This window comes from Theropithecus gelada, chromosome 12 (assembly GCF_003255815.1).
Source record: "Theropithecus gelada isolate Dixy chromosome 12, Tgel_1.0, whole genome shotgun sequence".
NCBI classification, from domain to species: Eukaryota; Metazoa; Chordata; class Mammalia; order Primates; family Cercopithecidae; genus Theropithecus; species Theropithecus gelada.
In genome coordinates this window covers 56,331,116-56,346,918 of record NC_037680.1, presented here as the reverse complement: position 1 = coordinate 56,346,918, position 15,803 = coordinate 56,331,116, and the positions used below count along the sequence as shown (strand labels likewise).

Here is a 15,803-nt window from a genome sequence, read left to right as displayed (position 1 = left end):
GGAACCAGAGAAATAGGTCCTTAGTGGCAAACCAACTGACCGTACCATGTGCCAAAGATAGGCATTTAGTGGAAGAAATAGAGGCTGGTACAGTGAGATTTAGGTAGAGTTAGGGTGACAAGAGGCACTTTTCTATCATATTTTCTCTTTCTTGCATATGTATGAATTTGACAGAAATTTTTGTTAGCATCTTTGATTTATGCACCCAAATTAAATAACAGATAAACTGATTAAATTTGTTGTATTGCTTAAAGTGGTAAATTATTTCAGTATAACCATTTTGTATTTATAGTTGTGATTATATCAGCAAAATCAAATTGTTCGAGGTCTTTTCAGAAGAGTTTCTTCAGAAATTAAGCCTTTGTGGCTCTAATAAAGCCTGTGACTGTAAATCTTAACTTGTCTGCTCTTGTTGGTACTTCTCTGATAACCAGAGGGGAGAACTGTTGTTTTTACAGGAAGAGGACTTTCATTGAGAAATACATATTCATGCTGTTGAGCAAACCCAGTTGTTCTACTCCTCCTGTGTTTAGGAAGTGAATGCTAGTTTGGGTGATCATTTTATTTTGATCTGACATAATATTCCTATGAATAACACACTATGGGCTGGAATTTCAGTTTTTGAATTAAATTTGATAAGTAGAAATGTACCATTTGAGTCACTTTCTAAAATTTTTACATTTGCTATAAAATTTCTGTTTACTGTCTTAAATCTAAAAATCAAAACACTACTTTAGTAACTCATGTTGAGATACTATATATTCCCCTTCCTCCCTCCCCTCCGCTTCCCTTTTTTTTTTTTTTTTGACAGAGTCCCACTTTGTTACCCAGGCTGGAGTGCAGTGGTGCATTCTTGGCTTACTGCAACCTTTGCCTCCCAGGCTCAGTTGATCCTCCCACCTCAGGCTTCTGAGTAGCTGAGACTACAGGCTCATGCCACCACAGCTGGCTAATTTTTGAATTTTTTGTAGAGAAGGAGTTTCACTATGTTACCCAAGCTGGTCTCCAACTTCTGGGCTCAAGCAATCTGTCCCCCACCCACTCTGTTTCCCAATGTGCTGGGATTACAGGCATGAGCCACTGGACCTGGCTTGAAATGTTGTATATTCTTAAAAGGCGGAGGCGGGCAGATCACCTGAGGTCGGGAGTTCGAGACCAGCCTGACCAACGTGGAGAAACCCTGTCTCTACTAAAAATACAAAAATTAGCCAGACATGGTGGCAGACACCTATAATCCTAGCTATTCGGGAGGCTGAGGCAAGAGAATCGCTTGAACCCAGGAGGCGGAGGTTGTGGTGAGCCGAGATTGTGCCATTGCACTCCAGCCTGGGCAACAAGAGCAAAACTGTCTCAAAAAAAAAAAGGCCGGGCGCGGTGGCTCAAGCCTGTAATCCCAGCACTTTGGGAGGCTGAGACGGGCGGATCACGAGGTCAGGAGATCGAGACCATCCTGGCTAACACGGTGAAACCCCGTCTCTACTAAAAAATACAAAAAACTAGCTGGGCGAGGTGGCGGGCGCATGTAGTCCCAGCTAATGTAGTCCCAGCTACTCAGGAGGCTGAGGCAGGAGAATGGCGCAAACCCGGGAGGCGGAGCTTGCAGTGAGCTGAGATCCGGCCACTGCACTCCAGCCTGGGCGACAGAGCGAGACTCCGTCCCCCCCCCCCCCAAAAAAAATTAAGCATTTGGTAAGACCCTGTGTCATCAGACTTTCTATTCAATCAATTTGGCTTTGCATCCAGTTTATCTGAGTTAATAAACCTACAGTGTATCGGTAAATGTGATTGTTATAATTATGAAATTAAGATTGAAATAAAAGCTAACTGTCTTTTATTTTACACATGCAGCTAATGATGTAAGAAAGAAGGGACATGGAAAGACCAGAAGTAAAGAAGTAGATAAATTGATCAGAAACCAGCAAACAAATGATAGGAAACAAAAAGAAAGAAGACAGGAACACAGGCACCAGGAAACAAGGACTGAGAGAGAAAGGTCAGAAAAACACAGAGATCAAAATTCAAGAGATTTAAATTGGAGAGATCCTATAACAAAGTACACATCAGACAAAGATGTTCCTTCTGAACGAAATAACTACAATAGAGTTGTGAATGACAGAGACCAAGAAATGCATATAGATTTAGAAAATAAGCATGGTGATCCCAAAAAGAAGAGAGGAGAGAGAAGAAATTCTTTTTCTGAAAATGAGAAGCATAGATACCGAAATAAAGACAGTGAAAATTTCAGAAGAAAAGATAGATCAAAGTCAAGGGAAATGAATAGAAAGCACTCAGACTCAAGAAGTGATGAAGATAGATACCAAAATGGTGCCGAGAGACGATGGGAAAAATCTAGCAGATACTCTGAACAATCCAGAGAGTCAAAGAAAAATCAGGACCGGCGAAGAGAAAAGTCTCCAACAAAACAAAAATAATTCTACAAAATGACATAAACTGGACATGCCTTATATTCAGTTGAAACAAATTATTTTTTACTTTGATTGACAAACTTTATAGAGAATTCTTGTATAAAGTACTGGTTTGTATTTGTAAATTTAAAAAATGTTTTCATTTTAACATGTTTTATAATTGATACATCTCAAGGCCCTATACATAAAAGTATTTGAAAAGATTCACTAGAAAGGGATGTAAGTCTTGCTTATATTTTGTGAATAAAATGATCAAATGCTCATTGATTCAGTGATGTTTTTTCAATTGACAAAATATTTTTTTGAATTGTTTAAGAAGCTGTTATAGTGAATTATCAGTGCTTTTTTGTTTGTAACTGAAGACCAAAACAGGTGAACCTTTTCAGTTTAACATTTTTGCTTTGTTAATGAGATGTTATGAATATTTTTCAGGTGGTCACTTTTTTTTTCAAGTAGAGGATTTATTACAATTTTCATATTAGGCTTTGAACAAAGTATGTAATGTGTAATTTTTTTCACAAGTGTTGGTAAAGCTAGGTGTATGTTAGTTTTTAAACCAATACACAGTTTATAATTAGAACTTCTCCCGCAGGAAATTTCTTCTCTCTGGACTCCTTGATATCATTTAATTGAAATTCTTTGTGATTAGTGCATTTTTCTCAGCCTTGAAGTTATATCACTGTTGATGAATTAATGTGTATTTAATTTTTAGTTTAGGTTAATAGATCACTGGCAAACATATAGTTGTGAAATATGCAAGCAGCCTAACTGTAATTTCTGGTTTTTATACGAATTTTAAGGGTTTCCATCATTGTAACTGTTAACCGATTAATTAATATGACATTAGTTATTATTTTTGAAATAAATATTTCCTCTAAGATCTTAGACTTGCTGACAAACATTTGACCTTCCTTGCTAAATATAGACTTCTTGTGTTTGCTCACCTTAAAGGTGCATATAGTTCATTTTAGCCAATGTTTGGTTTCAGGAATAGTGGGACCACCATTTTAATGTTTAGTTTTTGGGCATATGCTTATTCAAAATGTTTCCTATTTTTGTTGTTTAACTTGAATATAAATGACAATAAAATTGATGTAAATAAATATTCTCTCCTCCCCACCAACTCACAAAAAGCATTCATTTGAATGAGACAGCTTGGATACATTCCTTTTAGTGTTTTCTCCCTTTGTGGTGGTTAAAATTTGGTCTCATTGGAAGGGACTATCATGGACAGTGCATTCCACAGAACTACAAGCTGAGCAAATTGGATTGTGGGCCATGAGCCCTAAGGGAAATAGTTTATTTTTTTTACCTGAATCCTCATCTTCAGGGTTGGTAAAAAGGAAAAAACAGTAGACTAGAAATTTTAGTTTGTTTTCGCCACTTTAACCTTAGTTTATGACTTTTACATGTAAAAATGGGAACCCATTCGTTTTATTAAGTGCTTAAGACCTTAGAGTTATTAGATTATTGTTAAAATGTTATTAATATGTATTAAGCTTCTACTGTTTGCTCAGGTTTGTTTTAGGTACTAGAGATAAAACAGTGAACAGAGTCTCTGCTCTTTGGGACTTACAGTTCAGGGGTGGGAGATGGTAAACAGACAAAAATAAATAAATAAATATGTGATATATCCAGTAGTGATAAGTGCTATGAAGAAAAGTAAAGCAGAGAAAGGCAAGACTGGTGAGAACAGTCAGAGCAGTTCTCTGATGAGGTGATGCTTGCCCAGATATCTGAACAGAGTGAGGGCTTGAGACATGTGAATTACTTGGGAAGAACTATGTAGGCAGAAGGAACAGCTGAAATACAGATGTTTTTTGGAACAGCTGAAATACAGATGTTTTTTGATAGCAAATATTGCCTGGAAATTTTTGTTTACATTTCCTATTCTACTTAATTTGTGTTTTGTCTTATGTGTGTGTTCTCCTCACTATTTTGTATACTCTTATACAAGCAATTAATACCTAACTACCTCTAGCAGAAATATTTTTAGTATAAGTGAGTTATATCGGAAGCGGAGACTAGAAGCTGGATTGAGGAACTATGCTGTTCTGCCTTCAAAATGCATTTCTACAGCGTCAACTATGATGTATTCATATGTACTGTCTGCCACTCAGGAAGATTTTTCACCTTCATCCTTTTAAGGTGTAAACAAGTAACATGTTGCCTGTGTTTGCTATTTCTGTATTTTTGCACTATTTTTAGGGTTAGCATTTTAAGGATCAACTGAATTCTAGATACTTTGCATGCTCATTCCTTTTCCGCTTCTCAGTTTCCTTGCTTCCAAAGTTCTAATTCTACATCCCTAGCTACCTACTCCCACTTTCATCCCCTTTAGGTTGGCTTTCAAATCATACCACCTCTGATATCCCTCCTTGAAGCATCATACTTTGGCCACTTCCCAAGCAGTTCACCTGCTTTAGTACCACTATTCTAGAAATCCTTTCACCTCAGCAAACCTTCTGATCCATTGACTTTGTTATAATCAGTTACCAATCCCTGCCCCAGCATTTTTCCCCATTCCATGATCTGTCATTTGAATGGATAAATGAACAAATCAACAAATTTAATTCTTTCAAAACAACCCCAGGGGAATTGGTATTGTCTTCCCACATCACAGAAGAGGAGACTGGAGTCCAGAGAAATTAATTAGGCTCAGGCCACAAAGTTGGTAAGTAGTAGGATTTAACTCAGATCATCTTCATTCCAAAGCACAACTGGAGGATGAATAAAAGCCAGAGAGAAGGATTTGAGAATCACCTCTGTCTCTTAGCAGCTGTGTGAACTTAGGCAAATTATTTCACTTTTCTGACCTTCTGATTCATCTTTAAAATACTTCTGTCTACCTTACACAGTTGTAGTGATAATTATATGAAATAATGAAGTCAAAGGCCCTAGAGTAGCTTGTAACACAGTGGGCATTCAGCAGTTTTCTTTTTTCACAGCATACAGCAAAGATTTGGAAGAAAATTCAGGCTCCAACTGGTTCATTCTGATTGCTTCTTTCCGTCTGTAATGCCGTTTATAGTTTAAAAAAAAAATGTGTTAAAGTAGTAGCACAGCAAAATGAATTGATTGTTTTGGAGTCAAGGTGTGACAGAGTAATTTTCCATCACTTCTATTATAGTACCTGTTTCCCAGATGTACATATCCTGTTAGCTAAAGCAACCTACTTCCTGTGTCTTATACCACTACTTCACATTTCTCAAATGTATTATCAGAAACAAAGGTTTTGGCTACCCATGATAGTTATGAGTGAAGTTTTTATTCTTGACTTGCTTTGTTTACACCATTTTCATTTTGACTTAACTGATATGTAATCCCCCACCCTCACCTCCCCCCCGGCAAAAAAACCTCATAGATTAGCAGATTAAAATCTTCCCCATAGATTTTTTTTAGAATCCTGATGCCTTTGTTTTCCAAACCAATTCTCACTTTTTCCAGTGTAGTCAAATGTCCTTTCTGTCTGATCTTTCAAGTTCTTTCATTCTGTTCTGTGTATGTTCCATGGAATGTTTCCTCAGCCAAGCAAACTTTAATACCCACTGATACTTTAGGAGAGAGCACAGCGTGCCCAGTGTGACGTCTTGGAAACCTGTTCCCTTAACATGGACATTTTCACATTACACACTTTGAAACACTCATGGAAACATCTCCAAATGGTATTCCTGGCTCTCATTGTGATCTCGTGTACCCTCAGCCCTGATCATGCTCTGCAACTTCCATTTGTACTCACCTACATATTATTAAACCTCGTTAAAAACCTCTGAGTCTATTGCATATCTCCAATTAAAACTTCAGCTTCTTGAAGTTGGTTAATTGTATCTATACATTTTATGTTTACTAGACATAAAAATGAAGACAAGTCTCTACCATTCCCACCTTCCCCTCCCGCCACCCAAAGTTCATGATTTATGGTGAGAAACTAAGCTATTGAGTTCATTTCAGATCATCTTAGGCACAGGTAAAAGAGGCAATGAGATAACAACCCAAAGTCACACAGAGGTTTCCATGTCTGTGTATATACTGCAGAAAAGAGCGCAAGTTCCTGTGGCTGAAATGGAGGTATCTGCTTTTAGGAAAGGACTCAGGTTTCATATAGAGTAACTTAGTACCATTTAATTTGAATACTATTTGGCAACTGCAAATTAAGTCTGACTGGAATTTTAATCTCACCATTACCACTTTCCGGCTGTTGACATTTAGGCAGGTCTTTGAACCTCTTAGTTTTTTTACCTGTACAATGGTACAATTATAGCACCTCCCTCAAATGGTGGGTGATCTCTGTGGTATACTTAGAACAGTGCCTGCAACTAAATGCTCAGTGTGCTATTATTGCTGTTACTGGTTTTATTCTTACCATTTTCATTAAAGCTGACATAATACCATTAGACCAGGAATTGCAAACTCTAATAGCTACAGGGTCCAGGTGAATATCACAAATGAGACAAATTGGGTAGTGAATTGGAGTCATTTAAAGGCAGCAGCATTTACTCAGCTTCATCCCATTCCGCCTGTTAAAATGAAGACAAGGTTGACCATCTGCCTGGTATTTGAAAGAATTAAAGAATCAGAATTTTTATGTAGCTTCTGATTTTTAAGTGTTGACAGTTGTTAAACAGGCTAGAATTAACCTGTCCAAACAAAATTATCTACAGGCAAACTAACTTTACAGCAGCTAATTTGTGACTCCACTCTAGACCCTCAAAAACTATTACTTAATTTCGGAATGGCACTGTTACACAAAGAAGGTCATTTTTCAGTTTCTGCTCCTCATAGAGTGGGAAGATAAGGTCCTTCATCTTTCTTGAAAAACCTTTTACTTTGCTAACCTCAGCAATCTAAAATCTAAAACTTTTGTCAAGTTTTAGTTCTGCACTTCATTGGCCTACTCCCTCCCTGTAATCCAGGGATGTAAAATACGTTTTTCCTAAAATCTGCATATTTTCTAACCTCCTGCAATTGGTTCTACCAATCTCCCATCACCTGAGTTTGCATTGCTAGTCTATATCCAAATCACCAAATTGCTTTGGAAAAACATTGGCATGGACCCCTATCTTCCCACACAAACTGCTGTCACCATAGTTCTGGCCCTTTTCACTTGTTCTTTTCTGTTTGAACTGTTAGACAATAGTTTATTGGTCATCTCTGCTGTGTGTCATGTACTGAGTTGCTGAGGATATAGCCATGAGCAACAGAGACCTCAGTTGAGCCTAAATTATTGCAGGAGGAAGCAGAAAATAATCAAGTTTTTTTGTTTGTTTTTTGTTTTGTTTTTTGTTTTTTGGTTTTTTTTGAGACAGAGTCTCCCTCTGTTGCCCAGGCTGGAGTGCAGTGGCGTGATCTCGGCTCACTGCAACTCTGCCTCCCAGGTTCACGCCATTCTCCTGCCTCAGCCTCCCCAGCAACTGGGACTACAGGCACCCGCCACCACGCCTGGCTAATTTTTTTGTATTTTTAGTAGAGATGGGGGTTTCACTGTGTTAGCCAGGATGGTCTCGATCTCCTGACCTCGTGATCTGCCTGCCTCGGCCTCCCAAAGTGCTGGGATTACAGGCGTGAGCCACCACGCCCGGCCAATAATCAGGTTTTTTTAAAAATAAAAACTTATACTTTGGAAAATGTTAGCCATTCAGAAAAGCTGAGAGAATAATGCAGTGACCACTTACGTATCATCCACCTAGATTCAGATTAATCGAAAGCATTATTTTCATCCTGTCACTGCCTTGTACGTTGAAGCAATGACTCTTTCAGCCCATAGGATACATGTAAATTTCCACCCTGTTACTTTAGTTTCTTTAAACTTCAAGTTCAACCTGTCTTTCCTTAATGTTTGCTCTAGGAGCTGCCATCCTTTAAGGAAGACGATGTGACAGACATGTCAGTGTCTAATTTTTACAGGAACAACTGTAAGGTAAGAGATATCCCAATTTTACGGCTTGCACGCTGGTGTTTACCCAGCTAAGACATGGCAGAACCAGGACTGCATCAGCCACATGCTCCCACTTGACAAGTGAAAACGTTTTTTGCTGATTGCCTTGCTGCACAAACACTGCTGGACAGGGCTGGTTATTTACTGTCCTGAAAAGACATTGTTCTTTCTAATCTCTGGATGTCTGCCTCCAGTGTACGTTTCCACTTGACATATCCTTTTCTGTTCGCCTATCCAAAGCTTTCAAAATTCAGCACATCTACCTTGCTACTCTCATAAAAGTATGCAATTCATTAAGCCCCATGTGTTAAAAGACCCTGTGATCAGTACTTAATGCATTGTGCATTGAGATCATTTTTATCATTTATCCTTTTTTTTAAATTTCAGCTTTTATTTTTTATTTTTATTTTTTTTGAGACACAGTCTCACTCTGTTGCCTAAGCTGGAGTGCAGTGGTGTGATCTTGGCTCACTGCAACCTCCGCCTCCCAGATTCAAGTGGTTCTCCTGCCTCAGTCTCCTGAGTAGCTGAGATTACAGGTGTCTGATACCATGTCTGGCTAATTTTTGTATTTTTAGTAGAGATGGGGTTTCACCATGTTGGCGAGGCTGGTTTCAAACTCCTGACCTCATGATCTGCCCGCCTCAGCCTCCCAAAGTGCTGGGATTACAAAGTGAGCCACCCTGACTGGCCTCAGCTTTTATTTTAGATACAGGGATACTATGTAGGACTGTTATATGGGTATGTCAGACCCAGGTAATGAGCTAGTACCCAACAGGTAGTTTTTCGACTCATGCCCCCATCCCCATCCCCTCCCTCTCCTCTCTAGTAGTCTGTGGTATCTCTTGTTCCAATGTTTATGTCCATATTAGCTCCCACTTATATTTGAGAAATGTGGTATTTGGTTTCTATTCATGTTATCTGCTTGGGATAATGGCCACTGGTTGCATCCATGTTGTGACAAACGACATAATTTCATTTTTTCTGGCTGTGTAATATTCCGTGGTGTGTGGGTGCCATGTTTGTTTTCTCCAATCCACCATTGATGGACACCTAGGTTGATTCCACATCTTTGCTGTTGTGAATAGCACGGTGATGATGATAGGAGTGTGTGTGTCTTTTTGGTATAATGATCTACATTATTTTGGGCATATATATCCAGTCATGGGATTGCTGGGTCAAATGATAGCTCTGTTTTATATTCTCTGAGAAATCTTCAAACTGCTTTCCACAATGGCTGAAGTAATTTACATTCCCACACTGTTCTGTGTGTAAGTGTTCTGTTTTCTCCTCAGCCTCGTCAGCACCTGTTGATTTTTTACTTTTAATAATAGCCTGTCTAACTGGTATGATATGGTATCTCATTGTGGTTTCGATTTGCATTTCTCTGATGATTAGTGATATTGAGCATTTTTTCATGTTTGTTGGTCACTTGAATGCCTTCTTTTGAGGAGTGCCTGTCTATGCCATTTGCCCATTTTTTTAATGGGGTTATTTATTTTTTGCTTGTTGATTTGTTTAAATTCCTTATAGATTCTGGATATTAGACCTCTGTCAGAGGCATAATTTGTGAATATTTTCTCCCATTCTATAAGTTATCTGTTTACTTGTTGATTATTTCTTTTGTTCAATAAATGGTGCTGGGATAACTGGCAAGCCATATTCAGAAGAATGAAACTAGACCCTTACCTTTTACTGTATACAAAAATTAACTCAAGATGGATTAAAGATTTAAGTGTAAGACCTCAATTTATGAACATCCTAGCAGAAAATATAGGAAATACCCTTATCATTTATCTTACCCCCTCAAGCAGATTATACATTAATTGGGGGCAGGGGTTTTGTCTTAAACATTGCCTTTCCCTCTGCATCTTGCTATAGGCCAGAGTTTCTTAACCTCAGCACAGTTGACATTTTGCACCAGTTAATTATTTTGTTGTGTAGGGCTATCCTGTGCAACACGGGATATTCAGCAGTGTTCCTGGCATTACCTACTAGATGCCAAGAGTACAAACCTCCCAGTCCTGTAGTACATCTCCAGACGCTACCAATTATGCCCTGGGGGGAAAGATTGTCCCAGTTCATTACCATTGTCATAGACTTAACATTTAGGAGTTACTCCAGTGGATGGCAATGATGGCACTTCTCCTACACAGCATCACTATTGTCTACTCAAATAAAGCTCTGTAGACTTCTATTGCCCTCTTGTTTTTGTGAGGACAAAATTTGTTTTAAATGAGAAACTCATTTAATAGAGTGGTATACAACAATGTTCCAACTGTTTTTATTTGTCAAAATACTTTGATAATCTAGGGAAATATGTAGGTTTTCTACAAATATAAGCATCATTATTAGCCTGTTAATATGATTGTCCCATACAGGTTCTGTTTTCTTACTGTAGTGGTAACCAACTTTTATCTGAGGGACAACTAGCTGTGACTATTGAATTATTTTAATACTATGTTAGAGAATTAGATAATTAGATGATCTAATACCCGAATACCTTCATTTTGTTATGTCTGTATTTTTTAAATGTTTTAATAGACTTTATTTTTTAAAGCAATTTTAGGTTCACAGCAATATTGAGCAAAAGGTACAGAGATTTCCCAGGTACCCTTTGCCCTTACATGTGCATAACTCCCCCATTATCAACAACCCCCACCAGCGGGGTGCGTTTGCTACAATTGACAAACCTACATTGACACATCATCCCCAAAGTCCATAGGTTACCTTGGAGGGTTCACTCTTGCAAGAACCTTAATTTTTTTTAACCATCTTTTTATTTGTAGAGACAGGGTTTTGCTGTGTTGCCCAGGCTGGTCTCAAACTCCTGGGCTCAAGTGGTCCCCCCGCCTCAGCTTCCCACGTAGCTAGAACTGCAGGCACACACCACCTCACACAGCTAATACCTTAATTTTTGATCAGACACTTCAGTGACAGTCAAGTGGTTGTTAAAGTGAATTACTTAGTTGTTTAATCAGTAATTTCGTGCATTACGATACCTAAAAGATTCGGCAAATGAGATTGAATCTGCTGCAAGTCAGCTTCTCTCCTGGTAACAGGAAATCCTGGAATGAGTATCTTTGGTATGAATTAGGAGTCATTGTGAGTTCCATTCTTCATATAGCACCCTGTTTGTTTAATCATAGATCTTCCCTGCCCTAAAACTATTTTTGTGACTAATATATGTGAAGCCCCTGTGAGAGCTGTACTGAACGTATGCTGCTTTTTGTCTGAGGATTGTTCCTCTCGCTGATGAAATGATTCTAGTGAACCAGCCAACAAAATAACTTCCTGGCCTGGCCACACCTAGTACTGCATTCCCCTGGGCACTGTAATTGGTTCAGGAGGGAGCATATGACCTAAGCTGGGTCACAAGGAGTTCTTCTCTTGTAGTTTTTCAATGTGGCCGTGAAACACATGGCCATGTCTAAGGGCACAGCAGAGCAGGAAGGGTATTTGTTGCAGCTGGACCATTCACAGATCCATGGAAAAAGGTAGTCTGCAGTAGGAGAGGATCAGTGTAGCTCAAAAGGAAGCAGGGCCCAGAGAGAGGAGCAGAATCTGAACAATTTTGTTTGAGTCCCTGAATTGAGTTGTGGCTGAAGTTAGCCTCCCAGTTACGTGAGCAAATGAATCCTCTTTTACTTAAGCTACTTTGATTTGGATTGGTACCACTTGCACTAAAAGTATCTGTATTAATTCAAGGATTTTCCTGTTGATGGATAGTTTGAATCATTTGGTACAATCAGCTATTCCTACCATACTATACTTTTGCTTGCATACTTTTGCTTGCAGCTCTTTAACTATAGATGGAAATAAGTACAGACTCAATAAAGATGCCTATGGAAAAAATACAATAAAGGACCTTTTGGTGTCTCCTAATACTTTATGGAAATATCTAAATGAGAGATTTTTAGATGAGGTTAATTGTTTTACTAGAAATCACTGCTCCATTTTTATAAATTACGGAGAATCTGGCCTTTAACAGCACCCTTCCTGGGCTTTGAAATGCACTGCACAAGTGCAACAATTCAATTCACAAACAAAAATTGGTTTTATATTACCAGTGAGAAGGACTAACCGTAGCTATTTTGGGAGTTGTAATACCTCCTTTAAGCCACAAAGATACTTGAGCACATTACCTTAACAACCAATGTATTCTGGAGATCATTTTACAATATGAAATACTGAATAGCAAGAACATTGTGAACATTTTCAATCTTCTTACACAATACAAATGTAGTCTGAAAATCCCATTACACACAAATACATACAGGCTCTTAAAATACAGGAAATAATGTGAAAAAGTATTACCCCCATTCCTCAAGTCTCTAGAACAATTTTACTCTTCTTAATATAATTTTTTGTCCAGAAAAGGAAAAGACTAAATTCATGGATAGTTATCCAAAGAGGTAAAGGAGAGAAGAGGAAATTGTTTGTGGTGTATGAAAGATGCTGCCTACAGTAGCACAAATAATCCCATTCACAGCTGCCAGCCTGCTAAGCATTGCTTACTTATGCTGCGGGCAACTATTGTGGAAATGACAGGAGGACAGGAAGGCACGAGAAAGGGGCAGACAGCTACTGATGAAAGAGTCATCAACTACTGTAGATACTTCTTGGAGATTGGAAGTTGAATTTTACATTTCTTTATATCCCCAGGTTTAATTTTTAAAAAATCGCTTGTAGGTGTTCAATAAACATTTGATAAATGAATGGGGAACAGTTAAGTTATTTTCCTTGAATCCTAGGCAGGATGATTTGATACACTTTGGATTATTGAGGTTTTATGAAATTTTAAATGCAGGGAGAACTACTATTTACCCAATTGAAGTCCAAATTTAAGCATTTTATGGTAAACCAGGAGAAAGTAGAAGGCAAAAATGCATTAGCTTAAAACCTAGAACACCAAATGAAGATAAAATGTATGCATGAAAGTGTGTTAAAGAAAATCATTGCACTGCCCTGCAGATGCTCTCCTGGACTTGCCAGCCCCATAAACGCAGTTGCTCTGCTGTGCCTATACTATTGGAGCAAAGAAAAAGTGGCTATCTCTATGCTCAGTGTTCACAAACCAGTGAGCACTAAGAATGGTTTATAGCCTGACATTTCTTAGAAAAGAAGAAGAAGAAAACTGTTGCATAGTATCAACTAAATTTGAACATACATGTTTCCTATGATTCAATAATTCTTTTTTTCCTTTTTTTTTTTTCTTTTTTTGTTTTTTTGAGACAGAGTCTCACTCTGTCGCCGAGGAAGGTGTGCAGTGGCGCGATCTCGGCTCACTGCAACCTCCACCTCCTGGATTCAAGCACTTCTCCTTCCTCAGCCTCCTGAGTAGCTGAGATTACAGGCATCGGCCATCACACCTGGCTAATTTTTGTCTTTCTTGTAGATACGGGGTTTTACCATGTTGGCCCAGCTGGTCTCAAACTCCTGATCTCGTGATGCACCCGCCTCGGCCTCCCAAAGTGCTGGGATTACAGGCGTGAGCCACTGTGCTCGACCTGATTCAGCAATTCTACTCTTAGGTATTTATTCAATAAAAATGTGCACACAGGTGCAACAAAAGACATGCACAACAGCCAAAATTGAAAATAACCCAAACATTCAAATTTGTGTTATATTCATGCAATGAATAAAATGCACATAATGAAAGTGATAAAACCACAGCCACATTCAATAACATGAATGTGTCTAACAAGCATATATGCTGAATACAGAAGCCAGACAAAGGAATGCACAGTATATGATCCCATTTACATGAAGTTGTAAAACAGGCAAAACTAATCGAGTCAGAATAGTGGTTACCTTTGAGGAGGAGAATGGGGTAATGTTGAAGAAGGGATAAGTGTTGGGAAAAAACTACTGGGGTGTTAGTAATATTCTTTTCTCAGACATGAGTGTTAGTTACGCAAGTGTATTCATTTTACATTGAATTGTAAATCCTTAGGATTTGTACACTTTCTGTTCAGTAGAAATAGCAAAAGAAGCTATGTAAAAGTCTCCTAGAATAACCTTTGCTTTTGACCTTCTTTTCAACTCAAATACAGCTGAAATTATTGCCTTATCTTAACTGTAGACAAAGATGCGTGAAGTGGGAGATTATAACATGGCCATAAATTTCTCGAATCCCTCTATGTATACTCCTTATTATCATGAGATATACTCCTTCACTTCACCCTTGGGACCAAAACAGATATCCAATACCAAATCTGAGTTTTTGTCTGAACCATAATTAGAACTTCAACTTTTTTACCCTAGGTATATTTTTTCACACCTCTGTGAGAGGTTTAAATCCAGCATATGACTTACTTTGGCCAATGGAACATTAGCAACTATGATGCATGCAGAAGCTCGAATAGTTCTTGTGCTTAGATTGGCCTGTCCTGATGCTGGAAATCCTTTCATCACCAAGAGAATGAGCCCCAGTTACGTTGCTGGATAATGAGAGATCATGACCATTTCTCTAACCAATATTGGGCCAACTGCCACACATAGTAGTAAGCCCACTTCAGACCAGTCAGCCTGCCAAGTGCCAGAAATGTGAGTGAGCCTTGAGCTGTCTGGCACTGACCAGAAGGACAGAACTTTGAGAACTAATAACTATTTGCTCTTTTAAGTCACTAGTTTTGGAGTATTAATAGTTTGCTACACAACAAAAGCTGTCTAATACAAAAAAGAATCCCTGAACTTTTTGCACAGCAACTAGTATAACACTGCATACTGTTAAACACTTAATAAATTTATTTAATCATGAGAGAGATTTCTTCTTCTGGTCTTTTCTCCTAAGTAGTCAGTTTTGCAACCTAAAACCTCAATATTTAGCTTCACGAATGTTAAATGTTCAAAATGCCTGTTTCATTGTTCTTGTCATTGTCAGTTTTGTTTTGTTTTATATACTAGCCTCTTGGAAGGCCTCAGGAATGACCTTCAGATATGTTAAGGTTTTCCCTGAAAGCCATAGTGATTACTGTTTCTATCACCATGGTTTAGAAAATAACAGTCGAAACTTGTTCAGCAGCTGCATGATTTCTTTTTAATGGATACATTTTGTCAGAGAAATGTTGAACAAATTTACTATGGAGGGTTGTGGAATCTCCTTTAAGCCTTTGAAGAAAAGAATTCCCTCCTATTTGAGCATATAAGGCATCTCCTGTTTGATCTCTTGGTCCCTACTGACCCTGTGGTTTTAGCATATGCCAAGATGGAACATAAAGAAGAAAGCCCAGGCCGGGCGCAATGACTCACGTCTGTAATCCCAGCACTTTGGGAGGCTGAGGCGGGCAGATCACCTGAGGTCAGGAGTTCGAGACCAGCCTGGCTATCATGGTGAAACCCCATCTCTACTAAAAATACCAAAAATTAGCCAGGCATAGTGGCGGGCACCTGTAATCCCAGCTACTCAGAAGGCTGAGACAGGAGAATCGCTTGAACCC

At 38.5% G+C, this 15,803-nt stretch overlaps 1 protein-coding gene and 1 non-coding gene across 2 annotated transcripts in view; both read left to right on the top strand.

The window, feature by feature from the left end:
* Window positions 1-2,689, top strand: part of CWC22 (CWC22 spliceosome associated protein homolog) — a 63,278-nt gene extending 60,589 nt beyond the window's left edge. The window contains exon 20 of the mRNA XM_025405248.1: window positions 1,849-2,689. Within this exon, the coding sequence (XP_025261033.1) occupies window positions 1,849-2,432 (584 nt within the window). The 3' untranslated portion in view covers window positions 2,433-2,689. The remainder of the gene's footprint in view (window positions 1-1,848) is intronic.
* A 10,648-nt stretch (window positions 2,690-13,337) lies between these two features.
* Window positions 13,338-13,475, top strand: LOC112636810. Its single transcript, XR_003122284.1, has one exon. It is a non-coding gene; the product is annotated as a small nucleolar RNA SNORA43 (small nucleolar RNA).
* The last annotated feature ends 2,328 nt before the right edge of the window (window positions 13,476-15,803 follow it).